The sequence below is a fragment of the Xiphophorus maculatus genome, chromosome 22 (genome assembly GCF_002775205.1).
Source record: "Xiphophorus maculatus strain JP 163 A chromosome 22, X_maculatus-5.0-male, whole genome shotgun sequence".
NCBI classification, from domain to species: Eukaryota; Metazoa; Chordata; class Actinopteri; order Cyprinodontiformes; family Poeciliidae; genus Xiphophorus; species Xiphophorus maculatus.
The window spans coordinates 19,006,792-19,026,746 of NC_036464.1; the positions used below are offsets into that span (position 1 = coordinate 19,006,792).

The window sequence follows — 19,955 nt, forward strand, 5'->3', positions numbered from 1 at the left end:
TTAGGCACCCCTTAATAACTAATTCCTCACATCACAGAGTTCATCTGGCATTAAGAATTTCCAGATGTTTCTTTCACACACACACTTGTTCAAACATAACTGAGAAATAAATAAATGCTATCTCTAAATAATTCATCAGCTACATTGTGGAACATGTGCAGTTGTTTTGCCACAAAGCTGAAGTAATTGTTTTTTTCAAATTAATTTAATACATTCACAATCAAAAGCAGGCTGAGAGGACCAACCTGTATATACTCGGTGAGTGTGTTGAAGACCTGTTTGGCAACTTCAATGGCCTTGGAGAAGTTGTGTTGACCCAGAGGATCAATAACGTCTTTCCCTGAGTAGTACCAGTAGAAATCACTGATCGATTCCTATAAAAATATGTTTTTTATAAGATAAGAATCAGCTGTAATTAAAGAGGGGTTAAACGACACATAGTTAACAGATAACAGATTCATACTGCAGTTGATCAGTAAAGAGGCAAACTGATTACCAATACATAATTGGAACACCTGCATTTGATAATTTGAACGGACACTTTTTTGACAATATTGTGTATCGATTTCTATATATTCCTGAAGTGGTTTGATCTGATTAATGAAAATTACATGACAGAAGTCATGACAGTGGACTCACCTGTACCCTGAGTAAATAGTCAACCGTTGATATAACCATGTTGACTGTGGTGTTGTTCCCAGTTTGCGTTCTTAAATAGTTCTGGAAATCTAAGGCATACAAAAATTAGCATAATAATTAGTGTGGGAAAAAAAAGAATTTTTAATTTTTTTTTCCTTTATCTCTGCTTTATGGTCCTCGGTTTGCATTATTGACAAGCATACATAAGAATTTGACAATGTTTATTGAATAATGATTAAAAAGAAGTAACCAGAATTGTGTCCTTCGCAGAGCAGCTGCAGGAAACGAAATAGGTCACAAGTCAGGTCCTTGTCAGGCATCACCTTCTCTCCTTTGAATGAAAAGATAGCAGCAAAATCTAAAATGCTGAACAGTTAGAAGAGGAATGTAAAAAATAGTAAATCAGAAAATCATGTCAGGGTGGCCTTTTCAAAAAATAGATGTTGACACTGAAAGGTGAAAAATACTTTAAAAATTGGACACTATAACAGATATTTCAGCTGACCCCTCCACCATGACATGGATTAACAGTAATAATTTTTTTTTTTTTGTATTCCCATTTAAATACAGTACCTGAGCTCTCATCCGTGGCCATGCCTAATCCCTCTGCTTTGTTCTGCCTCTCAAATGCATTCAAATCCAGAACACTGGGTAGCAGAAAATCACACACACAAAAAGGGGGTTAGGTAAAGCCTTTCAACTTTAACCATTATATCAAACTGTTGATATATCACCATTTTCTGATTTTAAACACTTATCTCTTCTGTTACTCACCTACATGACCGCATGAGTCCAGCCATGCTCTGAAAAAAGCCAACATTGCGCTTCTCTCTTAGATAATCCAGCATTTTCTGTTAAAGCATAACCAACAAAGACGGGGTCTAATTCAGCAGAAGTAATTAGAGTAATATTAGGCTCATCAGTGGTTAAGTAGTGATGTATTGAGATCCTGTGACAGATCATCCTCTCTCATGAAAATGAGATTTGTCTCAAGCCATGGTATAAAGTTGCAGTCAGCGTGTGAACGACAGGTGCATTAAATAAAGCTTTTATTATAAACTCTGGATGTGAAAGGGAAGGCTTTAAAAATATATAATCATCCAACAGGTAGTAAGCAATCATATTCTGAGTGAATCTCAAGACTGACGAGTAAAAAAAAAAAAAAAAGACCAAAAAAGCATTTCATTTACCTGCTGAACTGTTGCATTCCCTCCATTAAGAAGAGCAATACCTAGCTTCAGAGTAGGACCAATCATGAATCCCATGGTCCCTAAAGCGACCCAAAAACAGAATTTTCATCAGTAGTTTCACATCTTTTCTACCATCTAATCAACTGATCTCAAAGTGGAAGTATTTGAACAATTCAATAAGCTAAATATTTACAGTTGACTTTATTTTGTTGCTCATAATGCCCTACCATGACCAGCGCTAATAGCTTGCAGGACCATTTCAGGGGCTCCACGACAATGCAGCCTGGCCTGTTGGTACAACAGCTTTTGCTTTTCCATCTCCTTCTCCTGTAATGTTCACATTATTATTAAGGGAAAAAAATGCATATAAAATTTCATACTTTCAAGCTTTGATACATCAAAGTATTGCAAATATTTGTTTTAAAAGTAAGAGCCAGTTTACTCACTTCAAAGCTTTCTACTTCCTGCTCAGCATCATCTTGGCTCTCTCTGCGGCAGCTCTGGGAAAAACCAAACCGACAAAGTGGACAATGATGTAAAACCAGATCGAAAAGACAATACGTCAACAATAAATTATTTACCAATGCATTGCACCTCTTCTCTGACAGGTGCTTTTGCTACATACTTCATGGGACATGTACAAAGACATCAAAGTACAACTTAAAGCCCATTAAAAATATGATGCAACAGTTGGATGCATCTGTGCCTGTGCTTAGAGAACCCTACAGTCTGAATGAATTAAAGCAACAATACAATATGGTTTGTCTCCTTATTAGGCAATCTAGCACACCAATTACAGGAAAGAGACTAGCCTTTAGAGAAATGCATGCACATCTTTATTTTATTTCTGTTATGTTTAATATCATGCTGTTGTATGTTGAGAATTTAAATTACATGTTGTTAATAATAAGACTTTTGTAAAATTTTAAGAGTTAAGTCATTCACATGCATCAAACACTTTGATAATAAAAAAAACATGTTTGGCTGTTACCTTAGCCAGAATAGCAGCATAATTTTTGTAGAGGTTGTCATTATCAAGTTTGCTGAAAAAACAGGGAAAAAAAACTGTTTATGTCAGAGTGAGGCAAAATGTAGGAATTTTGAATGTAAAGTCATATTACATGTCAGAATCAGAAACATTATTTTCAAAAGTCACAAATATTACAAGACTTTAAGAAAACGTGTGTGCAGAGCTATGGAAGCATTAGCACTAGGCAGTTCCTATTGCATCTGATATTTTATAACGAACAGACACACCTGCTTTCCGTCAGCGCACTTCGACTGAAGAGCATAATGAGCTGAAGGAGAGGATCAATTGCCTTGGCGCCTTCTTCCACCTCCTTTACTTCCCTTTTCTCACCTTCCCACGGTTTTGTCACTCGCCCCTTCTACAGTCCAAGGAGGGAGGGCAAAGTAATTAGGGTGTGCTCTTAAATTATATCACACTATATCACACTGCTCATTGCAGCAAACTAGAAAATAAACACACCAGGTTTCTTCCTTTTCAGATATGCACAGTAATGAATAGTATTGTTCGTTTGTAGTTATAAGGGCAAATTATAAATGTAGGATGTCAGCTTATTTCAAACCCGCTGCATGCGCTCAAATCACATGGCTCACACGGTCCAAAGCAAAGTGCCACGTTAATGAAGCAGAAGAGCAATAGTAACAGCTGAATTATCAATTAAAATCAATGCAGAGAGGAAAACTGCTAGAATAATCCGGAAACAAGGCTATAAATGAAAACATTACAGCAGGAACAAGACAGGAGATGAAACAAGACATACTTTAGTTGTACAGTATGTGTCAAATCCAACATGTAGATGAAACAAGACATTTACAGTATCTGTACAAAAGTCAAAACCATTCCTAACTGGATGAAGCTAAATGAGACTAAACCTTCCATATTTTATGTCACCTAGGATTATCATACAAAATTATTTCTATTTGCCAAAAACTTCCTTCGAATTAAGAAAGGTTTTTTTTTTTTTTTAACTGCTGGCTGAATCTGGTAAGAAAAAGCAGTTAGTCATTACTGCCAAAGCAACATTCAAAGCCAGATGAGGTTACAGCTTGCAATCTCATCTCTCTCTCTCGTTACATTGAGTGAATAAACTGAATAAAACTGAAATGCACTCAGGGTGCAGGGTGAAATATCTTAGCTAGTATATTGTAGCGTGATATTTTACTGCATAAGCCAGTGTTCTGAATGAAATATCAGGTTGGGGATCAGCATCAGCAAATGTATTTTCTAAGGTTGCTCAGACCAGTAGCATGGACCAGAAAAATCCAGCTGAAGATATTCCTGGTGTTCATCTTGTTTAAAAACACAATTGTTTAATTAATACAATTTTTAAAAAGTTTGCACAGCTTCTCTTGAACTCACGGCTAAATCCTCCACAAGCATTTCTACCAAGTCGTTTCCCTCTGTTGATATCCAAGATCTGTTGTAACCTTGCAGGAAAAGGTTGACAGCTCGATGCCTGAAGAAAAAAAACAGAGTGAAAAACAGTTGGTAGAAAGAGAAAAAAAAAAAGCATTGGGTGCCGAGTTTTTGTTTTTATCTGCACTTGTTTATTATCTTGTCTTTATTTGTTCATAAAAGATAATAAACCTGTGCACATGTTTTAGGAAACAATTATAAATCTTTATCAAACAACTTATTTGGCCTGGGTCTTACAGTGGCAAATTGTAGAGGGGAGTCATCCTCAGGCAAGCCACCACCGCACGTTTCCTTTGTTTGGATAAAATTTTGTTCCAAGCAGGTTTTTTGCTTCTCTGTGGGTGCTCTACCTAGAAAAAGAAAACAAAACAACAAAAAGAGGCATCTTAATTACAAATAAACGTGATTTGTAAAATAAAATAAATGCCCCCTCCTGGCTCCCTTACATACTTTTTATGCATTTCCTTTATTGTCCCACTGTCAACACTTTGTACCATTTAAAATTATTAAACACATTTTTGTTATCAGGAGAAGTCAAACACAAAATACCATTTTTATGCAGGGTTGGTTTTGTCTTTATGTGAAATTCTTCTCAAAAGTGAAAACTGGTTGTGCCTCACTTGGCAGCAACATCAGACATCAGGCATTTGTTAGAACTGAAAATAAGGTGTTTTAAATCACTATGAAGGAAATTTAGCACAACTTTTATTTATAGAATTGTTTAATTTTTTTTCCCATTGCAGGATTGGAAGCCAAGAGTGCAGAATTTTCTGCCAGAGAGAAATATTCACAGCCACAAACACAACACTACTCCTGCCATATTTGACAGTTTTATTGTCTTGTATTGTTCTGCTATTTTCAGTATTATACTCTTTTTCTGAAATAGTGTTGGCTTTTGTGCCACATCCCACAGGATCCACTCCTTTCAAATACACTTTGTTCCATTTTTGGGTATTATCAAAATTAATTTTAACAAATAATAGAGGGGTCTTTCTGTTTTCTTTGGTCAGCAGTGGTCCAGGCCATGACATTCTCATAAGGCTGCAATGTTTTTTGTTTTTTTTTTTTGCTTTTTTACTATTGTTGAATCATAGTGACTTAGAATAATGATGACCACAGTGTTCATTTATAACCTGATGGTTGCTGGGTAATTCTGTTAGGTCTGTTGTTCATTTTTTGGATAATGGCGTTAACTGTGGTTCACCAGAATCTCAAAACCTTGAGAATGGCTTTGTAAGCAAATGTATCTTAATTAGTTTGCTCTTGAACTTTTTATTTTGTTGATGTGTTGCTTTTTGCAATCTACTGTACATGTACTGTACCTCAGCACTTAATTTTGCCAAAATATGTTGCTTACTACAGTTAATCAATTACTAATATGGGTTGCAACTAGATTTTAGAGGGTCAAGCTGGTTTGCATAGCATTTCTTCTAAAGAAAATCATTTGAAAACTGCTTCTTTTCTGGCAAAAGTGTAAATGTTTAATAGGACAACGATGTCTTTCACAAGTAAATGAAGACTTGACTGTTAGAACAGCTAAAGTTGCACAAACTTAAAGCAACAACGTAAGATGGTAAGAAGAAAAAAAAAATACTGGAATCCACATGTTGGCAACTTACAGAAATCCAGCCAATTAAAAAGTGTAAACTTACAGAATTTCAAGCCTTTAACGCATGAGCAAATAAAAAGCGGAGGAAGACAGACCTAGTGGAAAAAAACAACATAGTAGCTTTATTTTTTTTTTTTTGCTTCAACTCAGCGAAACCCTGTTCAAGTCAGACCAATTTTGCTGTGAATTAGTAGCTTTAAAAGAGCTCTGTTAACTTTAAAATTTGTGGAGTTTAAAAAACTATTTCAAGCTGAGAAAAGCATACAATATTTTAAAGATTACACAAAGTAAAATCTGGTAATTATCCATGTGCTTTGTCAAGTGTAATAATCTGGGTTTATAAGAATATTTAGGGGTCTGTCATTGAAGTCAGAATATTTATTAGGCATTTTTTGGCTGTTTTAAACAACAACAAAGCTACAAAAAAAAGCCATTTAAACCATTTTTTACTTTTAGTGAGAGAATGCACTTAAAAAGGCAAAAGACTGCAACAAATGCCTCTAAAATATAATCATCTTGTCTGAGTCGTATGATGAGGTAAACAGCTCAACAACATTTTCACCTACCTTCATCTCACCTTACTCCACTTCACTGAACAAACACAATTGTCTGTGCAAAGTTTAATGATTGAGAAGAGTGGATGCACTCAATGTTACTGTATTTACAGAGGGCAAGGAGGCAAAGGAAGAAAGCTCTGCTCAGAGTTCTTAATCATTTTTTTTTTTGTTGAATCTAAAAGCTCACCTGATCCAGGTAATAAAGCACCCGAGCTATTTCTAGAACCCTGTCCACAGTCCTTTGTGTGTCAGGTGGGGCCTCAAGCTGTGCTGGGAGATCAGCAGACAGAATCCCATGGCTGACTCTGTTTGATGCCTGTGAAGCGAAACAAGATTGATTCATTTAAGTCTTTTGTTCCAAATAGAAAGCTTCTGTTTATGGATTTATTCAAATTTAATATTGAATTAGCATGCACTTTTTTTCTAAGAAACAACCAAAAAAAAAAAAAAACAAATGAGATGTTTGATGAACTAAAACAAAAGACAAAACAAGATTCAAAACAACAGCCTGATTTATGGAGTGAAAATGTGAAATTCTCAATATTCCCGGCAGAACAGATGTGTTCACTCAACCAACAAACTATATAAACCAAGAAAAATACAAAGAAATATTCACTACGTTTCCGCTCAAAAGAGTTTGGAAAACCAAAATTAGAAGGAATATTTTTCATCGCTGGTTTATGAATAAACATGTTTATTACTGACTCATAGATGCGGAAACAATGTCTTCGTATATTGAACAGACTAGTGAGCTCATCATGTTCATGTCTCTGCCACACAATGATTCACTGGTAGAGATGATTAAAATGATGACTTTGGATATTAAAAATTATGAGAGAGGTTTTCATATGACACAAACTTGTTAGAAAAATTAAGTTCAAAATTTTGTAGCATACTGCTTTACTAATGCTGTCTAAACATTGCACATTGTGCTAAAGGGCATACAGAGTTATATTGTCATACATACAAATGTGTTAATTATTCTGAAACTGGAAATAGAAATTGGTTCTACAGGAAAAATTGACATTGGAATTTCAGCTATTTATAACTTTGCCAAGGTAAATGTTTAACTGATTTTTGCTGATTTATTTAATTCCTTATTTGGAATAACTATATAGTCCCTTGAAATTGAAATCTGTTTTTAAGAGAGTTATGGTCAAAAAAGCAAACTGTTAGGTAATGCATGACATTTAGTATACACAAATAGTTACAGAAATAGTCATTACCTGACCAAAAACATGCTTGAGGTATCTCAAAATATGCTCCCGAATCTCATCTTCAAGGTTATTCTGTAAAGAAAAATGTTAAACATCTCATGCTTAAGCACATGCTAAAGAATTACGTCTGAACAAAAAACATTTCTAACATGAGAACTTGCTGAAACTGTCCGTATTTATAATTTACCTGAGAATAGCAGTTCTTCACCAACATGATAAGGTTCTGGTCGCATGGAAAACAAACTCTGAGTCCCACAGGAACCAACTTCTTTATGGTAGCCACTATGAGAGAAGTGTGTGCAGAGTAACGATCCCCCTTCCTCTTCATGCCTTTGTTTTTATGGTCAAACTTATCATGCAAAGAGAACACATATGTTTCAGTATTGCACTAAAGACACTCAACTGGTATAAGACAGGTGGACAAATTCTGGTATTGCTTAAAAGCGCAAGCGTAACCAAACAGTCTTATCGTAAACATGGCTGACCTCCAGCATGTTGTCACCGGAGAGCAAAAAAGCCAAATTGTTGATTCGATTCTGGACCACGTAACTCTGCTCTTCCCATTTGAAATGCTGTTGCAGAAAAAAACATAGATGAAGATGAATGAACACTATTTATGAGGTACAGGATTTACACGCACATTTCTGACATGGCAGAATCCTTAAAAAAAAAAAAAAGAAGATGCTGTGTGTCTTTCCTACATGAGATTTGGCCCAGAATACAAAGACCTCTGCCACCATGCTGAACAGCTGCTCAGCCTCGGGGATCGTCTCTTTCAGCCATCTGGCTCTGGAACGAGACCGACCAAAACGTATTAACATCACAGAAGTTATTTCTGTAAAGCTGAACATGGCCTGAAATAACGATTTGTCCTGTGGCTTAAGGCATTATGTCTCTTTATATATTCAACATAAGCAATAAATCAATGGCTATTCAAGTAAAAATTCAGCCTTTTACTCAAAATAAAAAGTATATAACCCAATGAAAACTACATTTAGAAAAGTTTTTTGCTAAACACATGACACCATAACACCACATAAATGATTTTTTTATCGTTAAACTGTATTTTTTTTAAACAAATGTGTAAATACATCAGGTTTGCAAGATAAGATTTGATCCCAAAAAGTTTCTACACATGAACTTCTGTAGTTTATCCCTTACCGATTAAAATCCACAAACTGGATGAGAAGAGGGTAAAAGGAATAGAGATCCTGGACCAGAACTCTGTACTTCTCCTGTATCTGCAGCTCTGCTTCAGAACTACAGCACTCTTCCGCTTTCATCACTTCCTCTTCTAATTGGACACACTCTGCCCGCTTCCTCAGCTTCTCCATCAGGGGGAGAAAGTGACTTCTCAGCAGCTCGCTGTCGGCTTTGCATATGATCGGCTGCGAAAAAACTAAAACACGAGACAGATGTCAACAGCAAGAGCCGGTGATTTGGTCACAGTTATCACACAGTGTCAATATACCTGCAAGCTGTTTCATCCAGTCACCCTGGCTAGCGCCCACATGGTTGTGGATGATACGAAGGATGTGGCCAATCAAGTCGCTCGCATGCTGAGGAACAACAGAGCTGAGGACTGGGCCCTCTGGGTGGCCCTCAGGGCCCCAGCGACACCAGTGTGAAATATAGCTGCACAACATGGGCAAAGTGACCTCTGCCACATGGATGTACTGCATCTGATGAGCTACAGAACCAGCACAAGTCAGCTCCTCCACTTTCTCCAGCGCCTCTCCCAGTGAAGGAAGAGGGCAACACGTGTCCTCCATCCGGTCCGGCAGTCCCTGATCTGATGGGAGGAATGGGGTTCTTAATGGAGCTGAAAGTTAAACAAAGAGCTCTGAAGAAAAATGATCACAGTTTACCTTTAATCTCAGTGGGACTCATGACATTGTAGATAGAATGTGGATTGTTGTGGTCTAGAGTTGGCTCCAGGAAGCATACAGGAAAAGCTCCGGTCAGAGCTGCTACACATGCGCCTGCTGCTGACCGCTGCCTACACAGCAAAGGCAACATAAGGGAAATATTAATTATATTTCCACAAACTACAAAAGCTTTTTATGGCCCCTTTTTTTAAAAATTTATTTAGTCACAATACACATATAAACTTCAATTTGTACACTGCAATTGTTGCCGTTCTTTGCACAATAGCTGACTGAATGAAGAGCATCTATGAATGGCCATTTCAAAATTTGCCACCTTGGTAGGCAGCTTGTTGTGCACAGGATTATTTTTAGAGCACAGTGGGCAGAAAACAAATGCATGCCATACTTTTCTATTTTATTTCTAAAATAATTTTAAAACACGTAAACTTCAAAAGATGCAAAAGCTTTGTGTTTCACAATCATATTAAATCCCTCAAGCAATACATTAGAGTTTGTGGGTGCAAAATGTTCAAGGTATGCAAATGTATTTGCAAGGCACTTTATGTGAAAAATAATATTCAGGGAATAACACAGAATATATAAACAAAAATAAATATTACCCCTCCATGTAGAAGCTTTTACTGGTCCCCAGAGAGTAGAGGCTGTTTAAAATCTTGTAACATGACACCTGGATACCACCGACTGGGAAGACAACATGATGCTTAGAAATGAGAAGCTTCTTCTCAGGAACAGTAAACTAGTGTAGTGTCATGATTCAGGTGATGAACGACTTGTGAGTGTTTAGTGTTATAGAGATGAGAAAATATGTTCCCAATGCTCTGTGAACGCAATGAAAAACTGTGTGTAATGTGTAAAAAGACACATACTGTAGACTACAGATTTTATTTAGCTGAGAAACAGAACAGGGTTACTACGTTAGGACTACTAATGTGTGTTTAAACTAGATTTGGCAGTGAGTGTTTTTGACTAAACATTTTATTTACTAAATATATATACAAAAAAAAGAAACACTTTATCATCAAGACTAATTCTTACCCAGAACATCCACTCCGTAGTTTTCATTGGCAAGATGATGGAAGAGGGAGGTAAGTGTTGGCATTAAGATGGACGTTGTGTAGTTAAGGGTGTTGACAACTCCTTTAGACAGCTGACCTCTGCTGTGAGGCAAGGTCTCCGATATTTTCCCCACAGTCATCTCCAAATCTGCTGCTGCTGCTTCAAAAAATGAATGCAGAGACGTCTGTATGGACTCTGAAGCTGCTGCTGTCAATATTCTAGAAGAAAAAAAAATATGACAAGCAGATATCAATATGGTACATTTTGTGTGCTGGGTTTTTTAATCTCTAGGCAAATACTGCTGCAGATCACTTCATTAAAATCCCTTTGGAAAGGCACTTTATTCAAGTAAAAGAGCAAACTCTTAATATATTGACTCATTTTGTGCAGAAAAGCATTTTAGACTTTTACATTTAATTTTTTTTTTTATCATTGTGGCTTAGAGCTAACGACAAACCAAAATGTGTGTGCTTTTACATGGTATTACATTTCAGCAGACCACAATTTCTGTGCTAAAGAAGTTTTTCATTGGTCTTACATAACATTGTCATTTTCTAAAAAGTAGAATTTTGGATTCTCCTTTTATGTTAATGGAAATACACACCTAAAATGCACTGTGTGCAATGACTCTATATAATCTGAGTTTCACCTTTTAAAGTATGAATCCGTAGACATAACAGTTACAGGTGATTAGCATTTTAATCTGAGATTCCACGTGCTTGTGAAATAAAAATACTAAAAGAACTGCAAATCTATTCATCAGCATTAATGACATCAATCTGAGACAAGCAAAACTTTTTCCAACATCATGCCACAGACTCTGCAGACAATAAAAGTGATATATCCCACAATTAGATAGCATCAGTGTATCTCAGGCTCAATTACACCAGACATCCTATCCTCAGACATGGTGGTGCAACACTAATAAAGACTGAAGGCGGAATGAGAAAATCAATTTAAAGCAGTGTGACAGTAGTGCCATCTAGCTACCTTGCATCAAGCGCCTGAGCCAGAATGCTGAGGCAGCTTGTAACAGCAGACGCTTCATCTCCTGGTAGGACAAGATGGGTAGGACAATACTGTTGCATTCAAATCATGTCACAATACGGCAGTTTATGGACATAAAAGCAGAAACAAGAACATATACAGCTACAGAACCCATACAAAAGTCCAATGGCTCTACGCGATCCAAGCATCAGGAAGGCAGAGCATGTCAAGCACACAAAAACAGACAACATGTAACAAGCGAATGTCTCAACAACTGTTGTTTCTTACCAATTAGTGAGATTCTGTGTCTTACCAAAGCAGCAAGCTTACAGAAGAGACTGGATGTGAGAAAAAAAAAAAAAAGAAAACAATTGACAAGCTACAAGATATCAAATATGTTGGGCAAATTATAGATATAAATAGTGTTTTATACAAGATGTTCACAGAATAATGTACAAATGGTTCTGTTTTTAGATCCGCATACCACAGAACCATCTCCTTTTCCCTTTTGGAGGCATGACTTCTGTTTTCACTTGAGTTCAGAGAAGAGGACAAAAAATACAGACGATGGCTTTTTACATACTGTTCCAATAGTGGAAGAACAACCTGTGGAAATACAGAGTAACAAAAAATACTTACTTCATTATTCACTATATGTAATATAAACAAAAAAAATATTTATTTGGTTAGTGCACCGGAAAACAATTTGGCAAGTCATACAACATAGTACGATTGAGACATTTTCAGCAATTTTTTAACTCAAAAACTGGGTCCAAAAGTTCATTATAGAATTTTTATAATTAAAACAGGGTCTAAAAATATAAACAGGCCCAAAGTAATCTGAAAAAAAATAAATAAACATGTGTTTCATTGCAATAAAAAACCTCAATCACAATTCTGGCTGGATATTTGACCACTTGTCTTGGCAAAACTTGTGATTTTCTGACATAAACCCAACCGTGAGATATAATTCACAAATGTTCAATAGGAGTAAGAATTCAAAATACTTACAATTAAACTATAAAACCAGCAAGGAAATACATGAAGTAGTGATTTATTTAATACATGTGGATTCATAAAGTAACTCCCGCTTCATTAACTCACAACCTGTTTGTAATGAGGACCAACAGGTTGTCCCCCATTTTGCAGCAATATGCTTGAAGTGCTTAAAATTTCTCCACAGACAGCCTGCTAGCATTAGACTTTCCTGCCGACTGGGCTGCATGCGTGTGACAGTTTGGTATGGTTGGAGGACCAGAGTAAAGATGAGAAGCGTGACCGTTCACAGTCTTGGCTGAGTGGATCTGACTCAGGGGGTCCCAACAATGAAAAATAAACCCATTTTACTGCTGCCTCCTTAGAGGCAGAGCAGTGTGGGAGGCTTTAATCTATGTCCTGATGGCAATCAAAACGCCCACATGGATGTCCAAAATGGTTAAATAAATTACACAGCCACAAAGGGTTTGACTTACAGGGGTTGCCCATGGCGACCATCTAACAAAACTAATTAGATGTCATAAGTGAAATAAGAAAAAAAAAAAAAGGCTAATAAGGACAAACAAAAGGCCGGTGGAAAAATTTAATTGGAAGTGGGCTAATTCAACATCAGAGGTTTCCTATCATGCAGCAAAAATCAGCAGTGTTAAGATATGTAATTGAGATAAGGCAAACCTTCTGAAAAAAAATAATTGGCTGCTGATTTTGAGCCCTTTCTCCTTTAGGCATCTGTCCTCTGGCTTGAATCACTTCTGGAAATAAACATTAGGATAAATTAGTCGACAATCAGACTAAAATAGATTGATTATGGAAATATATACAGCATAGTGAAGAACTTTTGAGTCATTCCTAACTTATATACACTCTAATTTGCTTTCCAGGATTCCAGACCTTTTCATAATTATTTCAAATGGTTTTGATCAATACTTCTCCAGGTCAGGCACCATCACACCTCTGCTATTGGATCGGTTTATTTAATAAATTAATAACCGCTCTTTTCAAACATCCCTCCTACATGTTTGCCTATAATTGCTAGCAGGACCCACTTGAGCCGGAGTTCCATGAATAAAAGAGCGTTTCACTGTCACTGTGTATGTTTTGTGCATCAGTATTTAACATTTCTTCCAATTCACCACTCACATGGCACAAACATGTTATTACTTTTTAGAGCAAAATTATGTGTTTGTATGAAAACTAACTCCAGAAGGACTTTTAGCTTTTGGGTGATGTGAGAGACTGTGATTGTGACACTGTATTGATAGCTACACTAATGTTTTTAATTTATATACTTGCAAGTATAACATGCGGAGAATAGTGAGACTTTTAACTACTTCCCTTCACTATTGCTGTGTTTTATATAACCAAAGCATGGCTTCCCAATGGATTCTCCTTTCACAATATTTTGGTGAAAAATGAAAAGAACAAAATTGATGATGTTTAACTTTTTTTTATTACTTTTTTTTGTTCCAATTGGTTGTTAACCAGTGTGTAGAATTTTGGGGTTTTTAAATCCCCAGATAGAGTGCAGGAATACATTGGTTTATTTAATAAATTAATAACCGCTCTTTTCAAACATCCCTCCTACTTGTTTATGATGTAACAAACACAATCTGACTTGCACAAATCAAGAATAGCCTGAAGCAAATTTGCCTGGTATGTTGTCAGGGGACTATTCCCCGAGTGTTCATAAATGATTTAGGGTTCACCTAAAAGATGCAGCAATACAGCTTACTCAAAATTACATGGAACCAAACAGGATGGCCACAAGATGAAAACACTTAAAAACCTTTATTTCTGTTTTTAACGTTTTAAAATCAATTTTTAGTCGTTATGATAATATGAAATGTCACATTACCGAGCTTTAGCATGTCCTCCTGAGTCTCCTCAGTGTAATACAGCATCCGTTGGAGAAAAATATGTCCAAAGCAGTTTGCAGTGGCAGGGAAGTCAATTTCCACGGATTTTCGATCCCTGTAGGGGATTTGCCACGTAACAATATTATAATTAATATAATTCGCTTCATACTTAGTAATTTTGATTCATTGTTCATTGCTTAATTTTTATACAGCAGGGTTTCACTGGGAGAAGAAAGAGTTGAGACATTAGTGACCTATGCAAGCTATTATAGCAGCTATATTGAAGAATAATCACACAGTTCAGGAGGTTCAAGTCACATAAATCACACTCTTCCCCATCATAACTGACAAGCCGGTACCTACCTCCACACAGTGTAGCCATGGAGCAAAAGAAACTTCAGTATCTCCTGAGCTTTTTCTCTGAACTTGGTCTTCTCCTTGGCAGTCAGAGCATCGTATGGAACCAGCATCGAATGACCTCCTCCTATTTGAATAGAAATGTATTCAAAGAATTTAAACTTTGAAAGAGATATAGACGATTTACACCTATGGTTCCTTACCTCTGCTCTCAAGTTCCAACTTCTTAGTCTTGGCCCAGGCATTATGATAGTTTTCAGCCAACTGTTCGGCCATTGCCTAAAGGCAACAGGATTTTTGTGGTTTATCAGAAAGGCTGTTTCTTGCAAAGTCATTCAAATCTGTTGTACTTTTAAAAATTTTGTCCAATTACGTCCATAAACCTCAACGTGTTTTAGGGAGGACTTTATACAACACACCAACACAAAATAGTGAAAAGCTGTAAAGTAGAAGAAAAATACTTTACAGCTTTACAGTTTCTGAAAACTTTTACACATAATGAAAAAAAAACCTGAAAAGTGTGACACGCCCAACCATTAAGCCCCTTTTAACATGATAACCTTAAACAATTACCAGGGCACCGAGAAACTTTCAAAAGTCATTTAATGTGTCTGTAGAGTTTACCAGTTTTCAATTTAATCTCACTATAAATAAAGCGGTTTTGTGAAGATCTAGGGCATTTGATGGAGGACATTGGTGGGGAAAAAGCAAAGAAACACAACAAAAAAGTTAAGGATAAACTTGTTAATAGGTGTGCAGCACTGTCCAGTTGCACAACAAAATCTCAAGTTTTGCTATGACAAATTGATCAGCGCTCATGGGAATACAGGATAGCCCAGGATACAGATGCACCTTCCAGTAGGACAGCAACTCTGAACTTAATACACACATTTTATTTGTAAAAATCACATTGTTTGTCTATCACAAAGTCCTGCAAAAACACACTAGAGTTTGTAGTTGTCTTTGACAGAATATTAAAATACTCAAATATTTTACAAGTCCAAAGCATTTTAAGTATTTCTCACAGGTAAACTTGTTGTTCACGGCAAACTTCTAATTTTGGTGGTCCAACAGGGCAAATATCATTAGGACTTACACACTGTTCCCATGATAAGGTGATGCTGCTCATGTCCAAAGGTTTAGGGCTGAATGTGGATGCTCCTTCAAATGAGAGCTAAAAAAGACAATAAATTATTGGCTGATGCTCACTGCAGGAATTTAAAAGCTAATATATCAATATCAGTGGTGAGGAGACACACCTGACCGGCCTGAGAAACCCTGCGAGCACAGGCATGAATGCCAAATGCATCTCCTTCTTTGGTACGTTCTATGGTCCATCCAAAGGCCAACATGCTCTTTATTGTCTCTTTGATGGCCCAGCGATATGAATCCTTCTCCTGATTATGAAATGACAAATGAACAATTTAGAAACCCTTTTGTTAGTGTTCACAACCCCACACCTACAAAGCAAAACACTACTATTTTAACATTCAAGTACATAAACTGAAACAACCTTGGCTGCTCAAACGGCATGTTTTGTGGTAAATGCAGGGGTAATTTGAATACAGTGAAGCAGATCAGTTTAATATTTTATATTGCACAGTACACATTCTATGCAGGTCCCTTTCGAATGATTCAGCTCACTGCTTTCACTGTAGAAGTACACTAAAAGCTGACTTTAATCTACCTTCTCAGCCAGAGCCCTGTATGGCTTCAGGAGAGGGTGGACCTGGGTGTTTTCACACAGCTGATCACCATGTACCCAGCCACTGGCAAACTGTTGGGAATAAAACACATGCAATAATCATCCTTGCAGCACTAAACGTCAGGCTAGTTGCCTCATCAGCGCCCTAACTTTTATTATTATTATTTTTTCACCAAGTTATGCAGATCTAAGCATCAGTTATTGGGATATTACCTTTTCTAGAGACCACTTCTCATGAGTGTGCTCTGCATACTTGTTAACTACAAAGTCCAGTCTCTCCGGCACAGAGACACTAGTGCAAAGAGAGAAATAGCACACAATCTAATCAGTTTGGCTTCTCCTCAAAGAAAATGAAAATCGGCTGGATGATCGTTGTCACTGAAGGATGACTATGTCTGTGAAGTTTCATACTTTGATGTATCTACAGGTTGCGGCTCAAAATATCCATCTGTGTCCACCGAGGTTATTCTGTCCACTTGAGACAAACAGCCAGGCTCCACATAGTCAGGAGGCAAGGCTTTGGCAACTGCAACAAGACACTGAACGCACAAACTAAGCAGCTGAGGAATGAAGGACTTCGGAGTTGGAAAAGGAAAGGGGGCGAGTGGGGTGGAGGTGAGGGAAATAAGACACAGCATATGTCATAAATTAGATTAGTTAACTGAACACAAACATTATATTTGCAGTTATTACAAATATATTTTCTACACAAGTCTCGTTCCAAAATGAGACTTGGCTACTTTAAAAGTAAGTTATCAGTGAAGAGATCAGGTTAATTTATCATGGCTGCAGTAGCCTAGTTACAAAACAGTACACAACACAAGTCAGTTATCAGATTTCTTTCAACAATTAAAATCTCTGATCAAAGTTTGGTGTTTTATTGCGATATTAACCCCGATTAAAGGGAAAGCACTTCTGCAAATTATACATATTTTTTTTGTTTATACTGTGGTGCCATTTATCAGTCTAGATTTTGTGGCTTTCCAAGGAAACCTGTTTATTTGACTCATTAAGTAACCCACTAATTTTAGAAACTTCCATATAATTTATCTTTTCTATTTTCTGCAATCCAACCTCTCAAACTGTATAAATGGACCTACATTATAAGCGGTCAGAATCCATTTTTACAACCTACAACTGAGTGAACGAGGAATGACTTTACAAAGGCTCATCACCCTTTAATAAACTTATTATTACCTGAGGGAAAGATGTTTAAAACCCTTAAACACATTTCTCTTCTACTGGAGCAGCAGGATTTTAAACCTTTAATTTGAATACATTTATTCAGTGAGGGAATAAAATTGCAAAAGAAAATAGCCTATTTCACAATTTTTAACATTCCTAAAAGTTTCAATAAAATAAATGAAGCAAAAGCAGTTATTACTTTACACTTTTTGACTGATCAGTATCTAAGAATGTTTAATTGGTAATCCAAAACGTCTTGTTTCTTTGAGTTAAAAACATGGTCACAGTTAGGTCTGTTTCTCTTAAAGCAAGTGTAACTTACATTGCAATTTAATTTAAATATATATGCACCCATATATGCACATCTGGGTAAAGCTAGACTCAGCATTACCCAGATGTCTAACATGCAATACAAAAATCCAAAGCAGCTAAAATGCATAGTACCTACCCTACAATAGACAGAGTTACACAGGAAAATGCTTTCTTCATTTAATTATTCCTCTGATATTTTTTCGGGCTCAGAATGACGAAGAAAAATAGTTCAGCATGAGCAGACTGAGAGATTAGCTATTTGTTTCATTTACGGGTTGCGTCTCTTTCAAGTCTCCAGGAAGTCTGCACAAGTTTTGGGAGGTTTCATACCAAGATATGAATAATTAACAATTAATCTCCAGCGTGTTCCTTCTGCTTTCCCTAAAATTCTCTGACTATGCACCAAAGAAAGACATCTGAAATGCATTTCACTGTTTCTTCTAAAATAGGCCGAGGATTGTCAAAGGATAGGGCTGGAAAGATAAAAAATTGAAAGATGACACCATGCCCTTTCACAAAGATGACACCATTGTGAAAACAATTTTTTATTTGTCTTTAGGTTAAGGGAAATGTATTACTCAGTGCTTACCTTTTTTGTCAAGGCCTTAAACACACCCCAGAATAACTTCCTAGACAGCTGGAGCTCCCCTTCAGAGGCTAACTTTTGTTTATCCTGACTTCCAGTGTAGGAGTAATACTTCCACATCTGCTCATAATGACTGGTCAACATCTGTGAATGATAAATGAAATAAAAAATTTATATATGTCTTTTCACATTATGTGTGGTTACCATTAATTTATGTACTTACTTTCAGGGGCAATTTGCTGTGATCTGAGAGATGGAGAACATCAAACACAAGCCTTTGAAGGAGAGGCTGCATCATAGATGGCTGGAGTTTCCTGAGAAGAGCAACGTGGGAACAACTAATTCATATGCATATTCACAAACTGCCCAAATGCACATTGATCTTTTGTCTCCGAGGGGCGACTAATGTAATTTAAATGGCTAAGAAGTTAATTAATTTTTACAAGTCGCTTTAATTTGTTAAATTGAGAACAAAGTGGGAAAAACAGACTTCATAGTCGCTAATTAAAAATAATGGGTAATTTTATGGTTGGGTGGGTGAGAGGATATGGGAAATCTTTAGAAGGCTTGATCTAATGACACAAATCCAGTAAGATTCCTTGAAATTTCTAATATCTAATGTACACAAGTAAATTGACATGACATTTTTACTGTTGTGTCTGATTTTGTTAATGTAATGCCGCATCACGATGAACGGGGAGGGAGCGCCGCATTGTGAAGGACTCCACCCATCCTGCACGCAGACTGTTGCAGCCCCTCCCTTCAGGAGGCTGGGGAGCATCCAGAGCAAGAATTTTGTACCACAAACAAGCAAATGCAATAAAAGAAATCCTTCAGTCCTGGCATGTCATGTTTCAGACATGCTTTTGAACTCATTTAGTGATAGTAAGTTGGTTTCACAAGCACTCATACCTTTACTTTTGATCCCCCCCACTATAACCATAAACCTTAATGCATTTTAATGGGATGGTTTGTAGTTGAACTTTAAATAGGGGAAAAGTGGGAGTTAAGTACTTTCAGATTTTTCTGTGCAAAAACATAAAACCCAGTTAAATACATTGAATTTAGTGGTTGATAAAATGGGGAATGAAAAACAAGGATTTTCTTGCACAGCTGTCACAAAAATTAAAATGTAAGTGGCTTAAAAGAAAATAAAAAATGGAGGGGAGGGGTTTGAAATAATGACACAATTGTAAGAATAACTTCTTGTTCTATTGATTTAACATAACCTTGATTTTCTCAGATAGGGACTATTTTTTTCTTTTCAAAAAGAAAAAAAAATGTTGAAAGAACTTTAATGAAAACAAAATGTACAATTTGCATAAACATCCTCAAGCGGATTAAAACCTTCTTTTTCATGCATTTAATTTC

The 19,955-nt window shown here is 36.5% G+C and overlaps 1 protein-coding gene across 4 annotated transcripts in view; it reads right to left on the bottom strand.

Annotated features, from left to right (window-relative positions):
- Positions 1-19,955, bottom strand: part of LOC102238415 (ryanodine receptor 2-like) — a 75,739-nt gene that overhangs the window by 21,422 nt on the left and 34,362 nt on the right. For 3 of the 4 annotated variants that reach the window (XM_023327241.1, XM_023327239.1, XM_023327240.1), the window contains 36 exons: positions 18,808-18,898; positions 18,588-18,728; positions 16,913-17,076; positions 16,715-16,793; positions 16,484-16,573; positions 16,056-16,193; positions 15,893-15,970; positions 15,000-15,075; positions 14,803-14,923; positions 14,439-14,554; positions 13,259-13,335; positions 12,072-12,193; positions 11,876-11,925; positions 11,591-11,651; positions 10,580-10,818; positions 10,144-10,225; positions 9,524-9,654; positions 9,127-9,447; positions 8,817-9,054; positions 8,357-8,444; positions 8,141-8,227; positions 7,843-8,004; positions 7,665-7,727; positions 6,626-6,754; positions 4,510-4,622; positions 4,216-4,312; positions 3,087-3,217; positions 2,821-2,872; positions 2,276-2,329; positions 2,057-2,156; positions 1,830-1,909; positions 1,414-1,490; positions 1,213-1,286; positions 890-970; positions 640-728; positions 246-374 (listed from right to left, as the gene is read on the bottom strand). In XM_023327241.1, the coding sequence (XP_023183009.1) occupies positions 246-374; positions 640-728; positions 890-970; positions 1,213-1,286; positions 1,414-1,490; positions 1,830-1,909; positions 2,057-2,156; positions 2,276-2,329; positions 2,821-2,872; positions 3,087-3,217; positions 4,216-4,312; positions 4,510-4,622; positions 6,626-6,754; positions 7,665-7,727; positions 7,843-8,004; positions 8,141-8,227; positions 8,357-8,444; positions 8,817-9,054; positions 9,127-9,447; positions 9,524-9,654; positions 10,144-10,225; positions 10,580-10,818; positions 11,591-11,651; positions 11,876-11,925; positions 12,072-12,193; positions 13,259-13,335; positions 14,439-14,554; positions 14,803-14,923; positions 15,000-15,075; positions 15,893-15,970; positions 16,056-16,193; positions 16,484-16,573; positions 16,715-16,793; positions 16,913-17,076; positions 18,588-18,728; positions 18,808-18,898 (4,021 nt within the window). The remainder of the gene's footprint in view (positions 1-245; positions 375-639; positions 729-889; positions 971-1,212; positions 1,287-1,413; positions 1,491-1,829; positions 1,910-2,056; positions 2,157-2,275; positions 2,330-2,820; positions 2,873-3,086; positions 3,218-4,215; positions 4,313-4,509; positions 4,623-6,625; positions 6,755-7,664; positions 7,728-7,842; positions 8,005-8,140; positions 8,228-8,356; positions 8,445-8,816; positions 9,055-9,126; positions 9,448-9,523; positions 9,655-10,143; positions 10,226-10,579; positions 10,819-11,590; positions 11,652-11,875; positions 11,926-12,071; positions 12,194-13,258; positions 13,336-14,438; positions 14,555-14,802; positions 14,924-14,999; positions 15,076-15,892; positions 15,971-16,055; positions 16,194-16,483; positions 16,574-16,714; positions 16,794-16,912; positions 17,077-18,587; positions 18,729-18,807; positions 18,899-19,955) is intronic. The other variant, XM_023327238.1, reaches the window with a different exon arrangement.